At 41.3% G+C, this 16,634-nt stretch overlaps 1 protein-coding gene across 1 annotated transcript in view; it reads left to right on the top strand.

Annotated features, from left to right (window-relative positions):
• Positions 1-348: 348 nt before the first annotated feature.
• The window catches only part of chs1 (chitin synthase 1), a 64,977-nt gene continuing 48,691 nt past the window's right edge, over positions 349-16,634 (top strand). Inside the window, exons 1-2 of the mRNA XM_050050302.1 lie at positions 349-372; positions 542-870. Of these exons, the coding sequence (XP_049906259.1) occupies positions 349-372; positions 542-870 (353 nt within the window). The remainder of the gene's footprint in view (positions 373-541; positions 871-16,634) is intronic.

The following is a 16,634-nucleotide window of genomic DNA, read 5'->3' as shown; positions in this document are numbered from 1 at the left end:
GTATCTACTCAGTCAGATATTCAGGTAGTAATTACTGTAGCCATGTGGACACATTGTATATACCTCTTAGTGGAGTTAAAGGAAAACTGTAAAGTCACCCTTTGTATATGTATCCGCCATATGTGTGAGCAGTCTGAGATGTGACCTGCTGCATATGGACATGTGTGTTGCGTCACTCCTCCAGCAGAGGTCGCCCTACAGTCTGCTCGCTTTGACTTTCTCCCGACAATTAACAGCACAGAGGCTAATTTGCTCAGTTAGACCAGAGGGGTGTTTGACTTTAAATCTGTGACCCAGCTGCGTCCTTATCTTTATATTTGTGGCTACTTGTCTCTTGAGCCCACCCAAATGTCTGTCACGCACGCGGAGCAGGTCAGTGCGAGGCAGTTTACCGCCAACAGCTAAATGTCAAACCTTTGGCAAAGTGTGCGCGCCTCCCTGCGCCACTCGGTGATGATGGGTGGACCGAGCGGAGCGGAGGAGCGATAGGGCGCATTTCTTAATTTCCCTTCAACGCCGCGTCCCCGTCTCCCCCCTCCAGCCCTGGACACCACGACGAGACCGCGGGACCGCTGTGTTTCCCGTTCACGCACGAGGATTGATCCAATGTATTATTTACGACCGAAACTTCAGCAACTTATCCACTGGATATGGCTCCCGGTGTGAGGAGTGGGCGGACAGGTCACCCCAAAGTGGTGGGAGCCGGCGGAGCGGAGCCCGGTGGGTGCTCGCCGCGGAGGACCGATGCCGGAGGAGAGGGGAGGTGTTTGAGGACCAGGTGGCGAGTCGGAGCAGCGGGGATGCTTGCGAACTGTCTGCTGTCTGTGGGGACGCTTTTACTTCTTGTCCGGTGCGCTTTGGCCGCAGAGGGTAAGCACACCGCCGAGCTGTCTGCTCCCAACAACACACACATGCTAATGTGTTGCATTAACCTCTGTCACATCCACACTGCCAGTCACATCTATTGTGAGGAGTTGGATCACAGTCGGCGGAAAATGGGTCTTTTGTCTCACACAGGCTGCGTTTTGTAATCCGCACATCTAATGCTGCTCATTGCACATAGCCTACAGGCTGTGTGGATGCCTTTGTAGCTTGCTGTGTCATCTTTAGTCAAACAAAAACTACATGTGATCCATAAGCTCTGCACATATGCTGTGCCATGCAGAGGGTTGTTATTGCATTGGAATTTGCGCAGTCAGGGGAGTGTGTCCAAACGGCTATTATCCAGGATTGGTTCCCCTCACTGACCGCACTGGCATGATATATTGTATGAGAGATTGTGTTGATGCTGGAATGCGCAGGGGTTTGCTTGTACGTGATGTAACTCCCTGTCACCTACTAATCTGTCCACCTGACGCCAGTCAACTCTTTTGTCTCTGTGATCATCAGATTGCACTGCACATACCTCAAGCCTCTGCCTCTCCTCTGCAGCTGGATGTGATCTCAGCCTCAACTTTGTCTTGCACCTCAACTTCACTCCCTCTTTGTTCTGCACTGGGCATCTCATTTTGCGTTCATTTCCATGATGGAGGTTATTATTCAGTGTAATGAGCTGAGGGGAGTTTTATTCTGGGGGAAATGCAGAGCAGTCACAGGACAGTCAGTGTTTCAGAGCATCTGGGTCAGCACTAATGACACACATACTGTAGCCCACTGGAGGTCTGTGTGTCTCTGGCGGCATGAGAGGCAGCTGGGGTAAGGTTGGCCGACATAGCTGCCCTTCAACCATAAATGCATGGGAGGGAAAGGCTTGACTGCAAAAGACAAGTCTGCATGTGCACTGATTTGGCTGCATCACCTCATTTTCCCTCTCCTGTGGCTGTTTACACCACCCCACTGTGGACGGCTTTAAAACACTCTGGTATTAGCAGCAGAAGACAACAAGATGTTTAGGCGAGTGTCAAGTGTGTGTATCAAACAGGGGCTCCATCACCTCCCTCCAGTCTGCAAACTGTGATGTAGTGGCTGTAGTCTCACCTCTGCTGATGCACTGCTACAGTAGCAGAGTCTCCTCCTCCTCCTCCTCCTCCTCCTCCTCCTCCCTCTTCTCACAGTCAGCACATCCATTCTTAAACACATGAGCCCAGCAGCAGCAGCAGCAGCAGCAGCAGCACCTGAGCTATACAGTACATATTTGGTGGAGGAGACATATGTACACTCTGAGTATTCGCCTACGTCAGACTATAGGAGCAGGAAGCTGTGCTCTTGGACTGTAGTCTTTTGTGTAGATACATGTACTGGTTCACTGAGAGTGAATGCTTGTTTTTTTCGTTTGCACTGGTTGACTGAGTGTTTACAACAGTCGCTATACTGTCTTTTAGTAGTGTTACTGGTGTGAAACATGGAGGATGTGCTCCCAGCTCCAAAGAAAACCCCCCATGATCCTGGAGTTGCCTTCAGTCACAATGAGTATCTTCTGTGTAACTACTTACGGAGCACACAGGGACCTCATCCTCTTTCAGTTAGATTATATTTATGGTTCAGTAATGATGTGAATATAATTTCTAAGATTTGGCTTATACCAGATCTCCTCCTTCCTTGGTTCCTCAGGGATCTTTAATTGGACAGATTATTGAGTGAATTAGGGATGCACCCATTACGATGTGCTGGTATTGGCGCAGATGCTGACCTTATTAAACAGATCAGGTACTGGCCACAATGTGACCGACACGCATTAAAGACCATTTCTTTGTCAATGCCATTATGAAATCATGTGTTTCCTTCATCAGTTACTTTCATTCAGTGATGGCCAGCCACTGATCAGTTATTAGAGCTGGCCTCATATTACCTTACATAAAAAAATGACTCAATGTGAGCTACACTTGGGCTGCACAATATCATTTTTTAAACTGTCATCACCAGGGCTGGGTAGTATATCGATATTAAATCGATATCGTGATGTGTGACTAGACATTGCCTCAGATTTTGGATATGGTGGTATCATAAGTGTTGTCTTACTGGTTTTAAAAGCTTCATTACAGTAAAGTGATGTCATTTTTGTAGACCCCTTTTACCAGACTGTTTTAGCTGTTCTATTATTTTTATGAGACATCTAAAATCTCTCTGTATATTCAATAGTCAGCCCTGCAATACATGGTGTCTACAGGTCCTTAAATAGTCTTAAAATGTCTTAAATTCATTGTTAAATAGAAGGCATTAAAAGTCAATAAATAGTCTTAAATTGGAGTTGTGAGGTCTTAACTACAAACATTTTATCTAATTTCATTTATCCATTTTGAATTTCTTTTTGTGAAAGTGAGTGAAGCCTTTCTATGTTAAAGTCCACATTTCTAATGTTACAAATCTTTAAAAAACTATAACACTGTCACTTTGCTTCATATTTGCACTTACCTGTTGGCAAAATGTAGATTGACTTAACTCACTCCAATAACCATAATCCTACATAACGCTTAGCTCTGCACAAGACCACATATATACCACTTGCCTGCAGTGCCTGTGATTTGGTTAAAAGGTGTCCATAACAGGTCTTAAAAAGCATTAGATTTAACTGTCTGATACCTGTAGACATTTTGCAATATCATCGCAATATTGAGGTATTTGGTCAAATATATCGTGGAATATGATTTTCTCCATATCGCCCAGCCTTACCATGATGCCAGCTTGCACGATAAACCTCAAATGTGCAGTGTGTCAGTTTTAGGGGGATTTAGTGGCATCTAGGCAGGTTGGGGCAGTGGTTAGCATTGTCGCCTCATGGCATGAGGGTTCCTGGATCAATTCCACGGTGAGGATTCGAACCCTGGGGTGTGGGAGCCCTTTTGTGCAGAGTTTGCACGTTCTCCCCATGTACTCTCTGGGTACTCCCAAAATCCAAAGACATGCAGGTTAACTGGTGACTCTAAACTGACCGTAGGTGTGAATGTGAGTGTGAATGGTTGTCTGTCTCTATAGCCCTTTTTAGATAGGAATTGGCATTGGCAGCATGAAAACAAAATTTGGGAGGGCGGAAAATTGCCGCCTACCTACTTTTGTTTATACAGAATGCGCCTTTTTCGGGGCAATGGGGGGCGTGAGCAAGTAACAAAAGGTGTAGCTCAGCGTGTGACGTAAACAGTGACGTGGGAGGGAAACCGTGGCTAGTCAGACGGTGATTCTCTCGTAAATCGGCCCGTTCTTCACCGCCCCCGTCATTTGACGGTTAATGGCCTCTTTGTTTGCGAGGGCAAGGAGGGTATGCAATGCCTTGTCTCCCCAGTTGCTCATCTTTACAGTGTCTGTCAGGTTTGCGTTTCCCTCTTGCTACTACCTGCTCGCTAATTCCTGGTATCAACTGTTTTCTGTTTATCCACCGCCAGTGGGTTGCACGTGCGGCGTCATCAGCAGCTCCTCCCACAAGTCTTCAACAGCCCCTCCCGGTGCGAAAGGCCGCCTCTGTCTTTTTAAACTTAAAAGGTTCCGCCAATATGACTACCCTCTGAGGCGGAAAATTTGGCGTCTTGGATCAACTCGCCTTTCCTCCTCTGTGTGTATAAACGCTCGCAGCTGGCCGGCAAAACGGCCCAACATTCGCGGAAAATCTGGCAGTGTAAAGGGGGCTTATGTGTCACCACTGCAATAGTCTGCTGACCTGTCCAGGGTGTACGCCGCCTCTCGCCCAATGTCAGCTGGGATAGGCTCCAGCCCAGGATAAGCAGTTACGTAAAATGAATGAATAGTGGCATCTAGTGGTGAAGATATTACACTGCAACCTGGTTAGAATTTCTTCAGTGTTCATTGCTCAGGATGTTTTTAGCAATAGCCGAACTATCCACGGAGGTCTCCGCCTCTCCAAAACAAATGGGTCGGCTGATTAAAACCAGACAGAAACAGACTGAATAAGCTATGCTCGTTGCAGAGGGGTTACTAAAACTATGGTGGATGATGCAAAAATGCACCTATCCCTATCTAGATTTAGTGTTTGGTTTGTCTGTTTTGGGCTACTGTAGAAATATGGCGGTGCAGCATGGCAGACTTTGTGGACAAGGACCCGCTTCCAATGTTGATGTAAGGGGCTCACACAGAGATTCTTATTTTGTATTTTTATACACAAAGGAAAATGTTCTTATATTTTAGTCCATTTCTTGCATATATATACCCCTAAATCCTAAACACTGGACCTTAAGTAGATGTTATTGTAATATTTAACAACGGTATTGCATATATAACATTTCCTCATATAGTGCAGCCCTACAGAGCAGTGGTATTGGACTGATACTCAGCCAAGACAATAAAAATAATGATGACCAGACGGCCTTCTTCTAACATTGACCATACATCACGATATGCCTTTAGGTGGGTAAAATCACATTTCAGGTTGTTTTGCCGATGTCCATCATATCAGCCTTCAAGGTGGCTTCAGGTTTAACAAAATGATAACATGATTACCACGATAGACAATAAATGATAAATAATACATTACAAAGTTGACCCTCCTCCTCCTCCTCCTCCTTTATGTCTTTTCACAACGTCAATAATATAAATATGCCATTGGCTTCCATGTCATGTTGGCTGCTCCTGAACAAAACACAAGTATCGGTTGAGCTCTACTGCTGTGTTTGTGTGTGTGTAAGGTTTACTGAATGAAAAACATCCTCGGTTGCTGTGAGCTGGTAATATCCTGACTCACAGCTTCCTCCCCTTAATGTGTGAAACCAGTGCAACATGAGGTTACGATGGGAACGCCAATTTTTGTCCAACAACAACCTATCCCCTCTTAAACCCTTCTTCAGCAGCCAGCAGAGTAGAGAGGACAGTGCAGGGTGGGCCTCCTGAGTAATGTGCCTTCAAAGATTTAAGCCTTTCCATGCAGTTAGATTGATCCTTAATGCACTTGCAGCATTTCTTGTCTGCTTTATGGCTTTCTTATTAACACAGCTGGTGAAATTATGCTCAGCGGCAGCAGCTGGAGGACACGCAGAAGCACGAGCTCAGCAGAGGCATCTTCGGCCCGTCTTCTGACGTCAGCTCTGTTTACTCCTACTACCACCACCGGCCCATTGCTTATGAGTGCTGACAGCTTGGTTTTGACAGGGGTTAACCCCACAGACCTCTTGCTGTATGAGATGCTATCCCTGAGCTGTTGCCAGTCATCACTATCTGCTTAGGAATTCATTGAAAAGAGACACGACAGTAAGATTCACAGTCATTTACTGGTGCTTTTAGCCGTTAAATGCTGTTATGTGCACCGATCGACCGGGGAGCTGCACGTCAACACTCTCCGTGGTCTGCTACTTGTTTTGTGTGGTGCAGTATCTTGCAGTCTAGGTTAGCCTTTTTAAGGCCTGTCACAATGGATAAAGTTAAAATGACTTCCAGGAATTGGTTTTAAAAAACAGCAACCATGACTCACCCTTGGTCTGATGACCTGTCTGCGTGGGCTCTGGGTTTTCAGGAGCGCGTAGAGGGCACGACTTCCCTCTTTATTTTCCTCATTTCACCTCACTGCAGTGATTTAATGTACGGCAGTTAATTACGTTGTGGGTAAAGCATGTCAGAGGGGCTTAAGATGTATGTGCATGTGTGTGGACGGTGTCTTCTCAGGTGGAGCCTCAGCCGAGCCTTCAAAATTGATTTGCACGTTGTTTATATTCTCCTCACAATCGTCCATCTGTTTCTCTCATATGTTACGCTGATGTTTTGACACAGGGAGTGTGAGTTGTGTTTAACATTATGCAAGAACTTGAGTGCCAGGAATGAAAATGCTGAAAGGGCAGAAACAGAGTGTAATAAAATGAAATGTATATATTAGTATTTTATATATTAGTGCTGGCAGTCGCTCTGAAAGGAATATAACATTCATTGTTATCCATCTCTGCTTTCATTTACCCACAGGGCTCTTTTGAGTACGTTTCTGTCAGATCTTAAAGAAAGTCAAAAGGTTTGCAGTCTTCTCTCGTTCACCGCTGTAAACAAAGCAGGAAGCACTTCTACAACACATAGATGTAATGATAAGACAGGCAAACAGGCTTCTAATTAGTATCTTGGACCATCTGCCTCGCATTATCCCTTGTATAGTCAGTGCAATCAGGGAATATTGTGTGAGTGTGTGTGTGTGTGTGTGTGTTTCCCTCCAGTATCTCTGTGTACCTTTGCGCCTCTCTGTTCTTTCGTCTGTCTCTCTGTGTTTTGTCTGTTTGGTGCGGGTTGATGGCAGACAAAGGCTTGGCTCTGCTGCTGCTTGAGAAAGGACAGCAGGCTGCCTGATTTATTGGGACACACTGTATAATACACCACACTGCTCCTCACAAGGCCACCGTTCATCACGCCGCACAACACCACAGCAGGAGACAGCTTGAGAGGCCTGATTCCTTTTGAAACTTTAGGAAATTCTGATTTTGAAGAGCAGCTCCCCAATATAATCTTAAAATTGACTCCATCTTTGAGAATGAATATATAATACCAAGTTGTTTTGTGTCTAATCATTCTTGCTTTTCATTAGATTGCTATTTGAGAGTGTAAATCCACTTGTGTGACCTGTAAGAATAAAACTTTAAAACAATATCAAAATGCAAACCTAATAACCTACCATAGAATAAACTGTGATCAGAGAGTGGGGCTGCAACTAATGATTATTTTGATTGTTTATTAATCTGTTGACTATTGTCTCACTTAGTCAGTTTGTTGTTTGGTCTGTACAGTGTCAGAAAATGGTAAAAAAAAAAAAGCCTTGTTTTGCCCACAACCCAAAGACCTTTAGTTTACTGAAGTAAAGAAACCAGAAAATATTCACATTTGAGAAGCTGGTATTAGAGAATTTTGACTATTTAATAAAAACAGACTTATCAAATTAGTTGGTGACTTATTTGATAGTTGACATCTAAATGATTGACTGTAGATTATTTGTTGCACCTCTATCAGTAATAGAGGATTCAGTCTGTCAGTGGTCTTTAGGGACTTTCTTCCCTAGAAAATAATTTAGGCTAGTTTTGGGGCTGGCTGTATTAATGGTTTACTTAATCCATACTAAATGTGTGCAAAAGGGATTTAAGTTATTATATAAGATTCTCCTATTTTTAAGGAACATAGTAAGAACAAATCGAGGAACTTTGCTTTCAAGAAAGTTGAAAATACATCACTTTAGCTTAATCTATTTCTTAAGACTATAGCCCTGTTTCTACCGAGCAGTACGGTACAGTACACTTCAGTTTGGTACGCTTATTTTCCATTTCCATTGTGGAACCATTCCGTACCATCCCCATTTTTTGGGATCTAGCACACAGATCTGGTACTAAAAGGTGGAGCTGTGAACACTGCAGTCCACTGATTGGTCAATAGTGGATGGTCACTCTGCTCAGGGCTGAGTTGTGGCTGGTTTTGTAACCACTGTGAGTTTTATTAGTAAAAAGGCACGTTACCTTGTTATGTTACTGCATGAGTAGATGATGTGAATCCATCAGCACACATTAAATTTCACTGTGACAACTTTGACCATTACTTTAGTTTTTTATGACATACACTTTAGTAATGAGAAGATCTTATAGCATTTATATTAATTTCAACCAGGTTATGTGAACTGCATTCTAATCCTCACTCGGTGAAAAAAAAAGTGTTGCGGAGCGTTGTTCCCGTCGGCTCTGGCAACACTAAACCCCCAAACATGCCTGAGAAGGACTAAATGTACAAACCCACTATTTTTAAATATCCCATGTAGAGAGACTCTCACTGTAGCCTGTTTCATGTTGTTAAGAAAATGTCGGCATGCTGCCCCGTTCTGTGGATGATAAATGAGGCACAAACTTCCCTCTGTGTCACCGGAATGAGGAAATATGAGTGCTGGATGGAGCAGTGAATGACAACAACCCCGCCCACATTTAAGAGTACTGTTTTATGTGGAAACGCTAAATGGACCTAGGTTCTAGGTACCATGTCTGAATGGTTACTTTTGGTTCCAAAGGTACCGTACCGAAAGTGTTTGGTGGAGATGGGGCTTAATAATTAGCCAGGGAAGACACACCAACCAAACAAAGATGTTTGAACAAAGATGAGGAACAAAGACAGAAAAATTGACACAACATAGTATCGCAATGTTTTGCGTGACAATATTGTATTGATACACAATGCCAAGTTTCGATTTTTAATTATATAACTTGTTAATGTTGCAAATACAAATTAAACTTGTTATAGCCTACTGGAATAAAAAAATCAATTGCTATTTCAGTCCGCTGAATACAATTTGCTTCAATACAGATCATTAAAGTGAGATTGACAGATAGTTCCATAAAATAGACAAAGTTTTCCTTTAGGAACACAATTTGCAATTGGAAAAAAAGGTAATAATTTGCAATATATCACAATATATGTTATCATCAAAATACTAGAATTGCAATAATATGGTATCATGATTTAAATACTGTGATAATATTGTCCTGGGGGACTTTTATCTAGTGTTCACAGATCCTGCACTCCTGCACAAGTGTTTTCTGTTCTCCTGGCTGATTAAGCTTCTGCTCAGGTTGAAGGTGGGCGTAGCTACACTGCATGCCACCAGTCCTCATGTAGCAATAAGGATGATAAATATATCTCACTGAAAGGGTCGGGTTATGCTGGGACAGTGGTGTCTTGGGTCTTTAAAAGTTCTTGAACATTGTATTTAAAGAGTAATTTATGGCTCTATAAACTATGAGGACCTTGACTTTGGTGGTCTTTGTCATGTTTCAACAAGTGAAGTCATTCTCTGCAACTGAGAGATTTCATGAAAGTGAAAGATATGGATTTTAAAAATGTAAGAAGATTTCTAGCAGAAGTTAATGTGGCTGGATCAGATCTATGGTGTGCATAAATGAGGAAGACAGAAGGACAGAGAGAGAGAGAGTTGGGGGATTTGCCTCTTAGCAGACGGGGTCATCAGTCACATTTAATGATGTCACTGCCACTGTATCATACTCCGTTTTTGTCTATTATTTTTCTAAACTGAAATGCTAAGTGCTATGCTAAGTGTAGCTGTAGGCTTTGCTTTTTCACAGTGGACGGTGGCATTTCAGCTAATCTCTCTGAACCACTGGAGAAGAAAATGTATACAAATGCACTTTTTTACACTGAGCCTTCGAAGTGTTACATGCTTTGCAGCTACAAAAGTGTACACGCAAACTCACACAAGCAATAAATACTAGCCACTCAGTAAATCCTGTTATTAATTTGTCAGTACTGTAATCAGTGTGTGGCATTTGTTCTTTTTTTGGCCACTAGAGGGCAGAAAAACTGAACAGCAAACACTTGACAGTTTACAAGGGTGTTAAGCTAACGTGCTACCAAACAGTGGCCTACTTAGAAATATAGCAGACACAAAACTACATTAATGTCCCACTGGAGTTATGTTTCTGTCCACCTGAGGAATGCAAGTCCAATACTCAGTCCTATTTTTGCTTTTTTTCCCCCGGCTGCACCAGTACATAAGAAATAGTTTGGTCTGTAGCTTGCTAACGTTAGCTGTTCAACGTTTTTCACTTGTTAGCTTTGTCTGCCATTTGAGACTGAGCAAGTGGTTCAAGTTCCAGTGAGTTTATATATGTTTGTTTGCTAAAAATGCTTGAAGCTGCTAGGAAAATGCATTTCTAGAGTGGATCAATTAAATTAATAAAGTATGTAAAAATAAAATCTGGCCAAAAATGCAGTACCAAGTTAGCACAGTGGGTAGTTAGCTACTCAACATTGGCCCAGTGTAGGAATTGCTTGTGTCTTTCGAGGTTCAGGATTGGTCCTTTGACAGCCAGCCCCTCAAAATACAGTGAAAACATGAGGATTTAACAGATAGAGCAGAAATGTGACTTTTACTTTCCATTTTTTTCCCTGCAAAATCTCAATTCGTTGTTGGAGCCAACAGGGTCATCCCTATTTTCCCGGGTTCTATGTTCCCCACTTAACCCTGCAAAAAAGCTTCTATGTTCCCCGCTTACACAAAAAGGGTTCTATGTTTCCCTCTTGGTTCAGCGGGCAACATAGAACCCGGGAAACATAGAAGCTTTTTTGTGTAAGCGGGGAACATAGAACCCGGGAAACATAGAACCCTGGAAACATAGATACGCTCCTGAGCCAACGCAGTCTTACTCCAAATTTGTCAAAAACTAGCTGAGTGAGAATGTGTTGTTGAACAGCTGATAACAGCACAACTAGCCTTCAGTTGAAACTTGATGAAATTTAGTTGATCTACATTTAGACAAGTTTTGTGGATTGTTACGTTTAATGTTAATTGATGGCCATATTTTCAAATATAATAGATTCTAAGGGATCTGTTGGACAAATTTCTTGGCAAGGCATATAAAAAATGTAATCTTTTTAAAACATTACACTTAAACTTACATAATACCCTGTAATTGCAGTGTAATATGTGGGTTTAAACCTGAAGTGCCTAAAACTAGCACTTGTGTATAAAGTAGGTTTGTGGATGTAAAACGAAAAACAAAAACTTAAGCTAAAAGAAGCCAACTGTGTAAGCATCAACATTAGAATTATTCTTTGTAGGTTTTCACTGCAAGTAACCTCTTTAATATTAGATGTAGTAGTCTGAGTCAGTGATACAACAGAAGATTACCAATGAATGGTACATTGTTAGTCTGTGACCTCTTTATTGCTGTGAGAATTCTCATGACCACAATGATTAGGACATTTTCATATTGTCATGTAAATGGGAGGATGCCATTGTTTTGTGCGCTCTAATTGGACTGTATAGAAATTGGGACGAGGCTGTGGATAATTCATTATTTAGCGACTTACAATAGAATCGCACCATGATGATAATATTTGTGTAACATGTTAAGATTTTTTTGTTTTCTGATATGATGCATAACACTGCAACAGTTTATCACACTGACCATCCATTTTATCATTACAGTATGTGATATTACATGTAGCTATATATGATGTTATGGTATTGTGATAGCCATATTATCAATATCTTAGAAATATTCAATATTGTCATATTAGTTTCAGAAATAATTTATTCATAACAGCAGTCCAACATGTTCTCACTCCCAACTTGTCAAATATGGTAGCGTGGTCAGTGGCCCCACACCTCAAACTATGATGCTCTGCGTATCTTCTAGCATCAGTTTTGTCAGTTTCTGTTACATGCATACAGTGCCTTTTCAAAATAAACCTTTGGTTAGGTTTATGCACCAAAACTACATGGTTAGGCTTAAGGAAAGATAATGGTTTGAGTTTAAACAGGTACTTTGTTAAGTACGTTACTTAACTTACAAAGATTAAGCAGCCTGTGTTACCTAAATGAATGTATATGTGTTAAGTTAGGTCAACTTTGACTTTTGGTTTCACACACGACACAAACAGCAGTCTCCTGGATAAAAGTCCTGTGTTTGTTTGACCCATCCATCCACCCCGACCTTGTCCGTATGCAGACTGTCGTTCTTTAAACTACGTCACCTGACCTCCTCCTTTGCTCCTGTCATAATTGCCCTGGCCACGTAGAGTGTCATACTTCGAAGCATATGGCCACTGACCAAGCTGCTGTATTTGACGAGTTGGAGGCGATAACACCCTGATCGGTCGTAGACATTGCTCACAACTTACTCAGCACATGAATTGACCCCATATACAGTATAGTGTCCCCAGCCTCAGGCAGAGAGAGGTTGTGTGCAGTATATTATGTCTCTGAAACATCAGCGTCCAACTCACAGTCTATAGAGAAGCCTTTGATTTTAAATCCCAGTGACATCACAGATTCAGGGGCTCGCTCTGTGATTTCTAGCTTTAGTGAAGCAGGTTTAGAGTAGAGGCAAAGATGACAGCGTCAGTGAAGCATCAAGAGTGCCAGGGAGGGCTTAGCTGAACTCGGAGAGCATTAAAGGAAGTGATCAACAGTTTTAGAAGCCTATCTTATTAATCAGTAATCAGGCTGTCTTAGGACTTTAAAGATGTTCCACTGACAGAATATGAAAGTGGTTTTAGTGCTTATACTTACTTTTATCACATTTGGAGGTAATTTGAATGTCTTGCAGAAACTAAATTAGGGTATGCTATCCTGAAAGTTGAATTAAGATAAAACCTTAAGATGTGTCATGTATTTTAAATCATGGACTCTTTTGTTGTTGTTTTTACAATATTGTTTTTTAAGGAAGAGGATAATTTTCTTGCAGTCACACACCCACCCACACACACACACACACACACACACACACACACACACACACACACATATTCATAAATGCACTTTTCTGCACATTCATAAATCTATAACATGTAGCATTTGTTTGATTTATGCCCTTACTTTAATGCGCTGAAGTCATCCCCTAAGTCTTAAAATGAGACAGGCTGTTCCCTGCAGGCCAATTCATTACTGGGATAATCCGAGTGTGTGGCTCCACCGCCTCTGGAGAACTAACCCTTTGCATACACACAAACACGGCCCTAACGCATGCTCCTGCTAATACCTATCTGTGGCAAATGTCTCTGCAAACTTTAGAGTTTGGATACCGTATTAGTCTGTCCTTGGAGACCATCCCTGCACGTGTGTTTTCATGTGTTTGCGTGATTTGCGTCCACTCTCAGCACTTTGTACCGTGCTGCAGAGAGGGGAGCTTTACTTTTGTTTCCATATGAACATTTTTTGAATCGTGGAGCCTCCATATTGGATGTTTAATTTGTCTCTTAGTATCAAGTGTATTGCATCAATATAATTGAAGCTGAAATACAGTACAGCACAAGCTCTGATATATTGCACATGAGACCCAGAGCTCAATGATTTAATTACAGCAATGAATGCCTCAGTTTTTCATCTACCGAGCAAACAAGCAAACCAAATTTAAAATTTTACTGTACAATATCAATGAAATGCAGTTTAGAGTATGACTGTGTATGTCTTGTGTTTGTGGCCTGTGAAGGTCAAGAGTTTGTCCATAGGATAAGATCATGGTACCTCATGGTATACGTACATCTCAGTAATAATACTGTCACCTAGGAGACGGGCCTCTCCTTGACAGTGGACGTCATTACAAGTCATGGATGGTACCCATTAAGTTGTGCGTACTAAATGTGGGACAGGGAGTCGACCAAATTAGAAGAATGACAGAATATTCAATTCAAAAAGTAAGTCTGTAAGGACAATGGACAAAGTATGCAGCTTAGGGTTGATAGGATCAGGCAGACACTCTTTGGAATCAGATGGAGGAAAACTTAAGTTTTAACTTGAAAAATTAAGACGAGTTTTAATATCTAAAAACATGTATCAAAAAACTTAAGAAATCAAGGCTCTTTGTCTTGTTTGTCTCTTCTCTCTGATGAAGAATAATCAGATGAGATCAGAAGTGGACTTGAAATAAATTGCATATGAAAAAGATGAAAACAAGAGTGAGAGCACAGGGAATAGATCCAATTATTTCCATTTCCTATGTCAGTTTCCTCAAAGACACAGCATCTTACCTTTTCATGCTTACAGCTTAATTCACATGACACCATAGACGCACATCAGAAAAATGTCCCCATTTTGATATGTACTGATCTGTCCTATTTTTTATTCTGAAAGGAACCTGCTCAAAGGAGGCTACCTTGGCTTGCTGGATAAACCCTTCCTGAAAAGACGGCTCCCGTGGGGGCGTCCATCCTCTTAATAGTATCTGTCTGCTCGCTATTAAACTAGTCTGGAATGAATCGGCAGCACTACAGTGGGCTACTGTGAGTGGATATATAATAATTGTCAAAAATCAGCTTGTAGGTGTTTTATTAAATTATGAATTTTATCCCCCCAAAAACAATAAGGAGACATTTTCAATGCAGATGGCCTCATCTGAACTCTGACGCTTTCAACTCTGTGTTATTTTCCCACCCACATCTTGAACGGTGTCCAGCAGAATCAATTAAGTCCCTTGAAGCAGACATGTTTTTAGTATTTAGAAAAATGTCCTCTGTTCTCTGCATTAAGCACTTTCAGTCATAGTCCCCGAGAGCTGCATTTTCTTACAAAGTGTGGGGGGGGGGGAAATCACTGAATAATATATTGAATCCATTATACTTGTGAACTAGGATACTCAGTCTAAGTGTTGAAGTGGAGTTCTTCTTGACAACCTGAGGAGCACAGAGGAGGTGTCTTAGCTTCAGGAAAGGTATCTCTGAAAAGATTTACCTTTCCCACTTGCAACAAATGTTTTCAGCCCATTTAAAGGCTCATTCAGAAAATGAGGATTCTTTTTTCAATGCCAGACTTTAGAAGAAGTGCAGCTTTGTCTGTATGTTTTTTATGGATCCTTCCGATATGTACCTCAATCAAGATAGCCTATCTATTCATTCAGTTTAAAAGCCTTTTAGACTATGCGTGTCTTTTTGGTGGCAGAACCTGCTTTGTGTGCAGAGTTACGTAGGAAACAATCAGTGCCTTTGAGTTAATGTGCATCATATGCTGCAATGGTAAGAGTTCTTCTTAACTATACTGCCATAGAGCCCCCTACACTGTCTAACCTTTTGTTGTTGTTTTGAGTTATATAAAAAATCAGCCCTTTTACAGCTGTCATGAATGGGAAAAATTAGTTATAGGGACCAAACTGTTTTTGTACCAGGCTTTAAACATATTCATTTCTACTTTAAAATTGGGCATTTTAACATGAGGGTCCACAGGGACTGACTCACTTTTGGAGCCAGCCTCAAGTGACCAATAGAGAAATGCAGTTTTTGGCACTTCTGTGTTGTTGCTTGGCTGTAAAGAGAACATATGTTACATCTCTTGATGGCCATGTTAGGGACTCCACTGAAAATATCTATATCTATTTAGGGAATTAAATAAATTGAAAAGATCCAGAATGTGTTAATCTAATGACTGAAGATTGATTCTTCTTCAACACTATCTTTAACACCACAAAATAAAGTCACAAATCTTAATAAAACATCTACCTCAAAGCACGCTGATGTTGTATTACCAGGTGTTGTAACATCTCAATCATTATTAGGGTTTAGGTGGATCATACAGGGACCCAGCTCTATCTCTAAAGTATGTAGAAAAGCAAGATCACAATTCGAGACTGACTTAGTTTTTTGTGCTCCCTCTGCCAAAACAGTTTCAAATGTATTATCCATTGATTTTGCAATTTCCTCTAAATTATGGCTGGATTTTAGAGACATTAGTCAAAGCTAAATCTGTTTTCACCGTCCGCTGAGCATTCAGATCTCTGTGCCAGGTCTCACCTCAGGTGCTACTTTCTAACAAATCCTCGTCTCTCTTATCTAAATTCTTAATTCGCTTACATAAGATGGCCTTCGCAAAGCCAGGTTTTATGGTTTTAAACCGTACATATCTTTGAGTATGCCCTCCGAGCGCTCTTTGTTTTCCCAACTGTTCTCGTAATTGACTTGCTTAATTAGATGTTTGTTTTTTACCCAGCTGAAAGAGCGTTACATAATTGCCTCTAAATCATTTAATTGCACGTCTCCATGCTTTTCAAAATGGAGGAAAAGAAGAAATTAGAGAGAAGTTTTACATCACTTTCGAATTATAGTTACATTATAAGGTGACAAAAGAATATCCTACCTGGCAGCAGACCTTAAAAAAACAATGGTTAACTATAGGAAAATCAAAATAAAAACTAAATCTTAATTATTGGAAAGGCTTGCAGTGATGTAATGGATATTTATGATAAGTAAAAACACTGGAATGGCCCTTAAAACATATCAGATGAGATGTCGCTGTGTATCTGTCA

The sequence above is a fragment of the Epinephelus moara genome, chromosome 1, assembly GCF_006386435.1.
Source record: "Epinephelus moara isolate mb chromosome 1, YSFRI_EMoa_1.0, whole genome shotgun sequence".
Taxonomy (NCBI): Eukaryota; Metazoa; Chordata; class Actinopteri; order Perciformes; family Serranidae; genus Epinephelus; species Epinephelus moara.
Note: the sequence above shows the minus strand (reverse complement) of the source record. Positions and strands in the feature narration are given on the sequence as shown.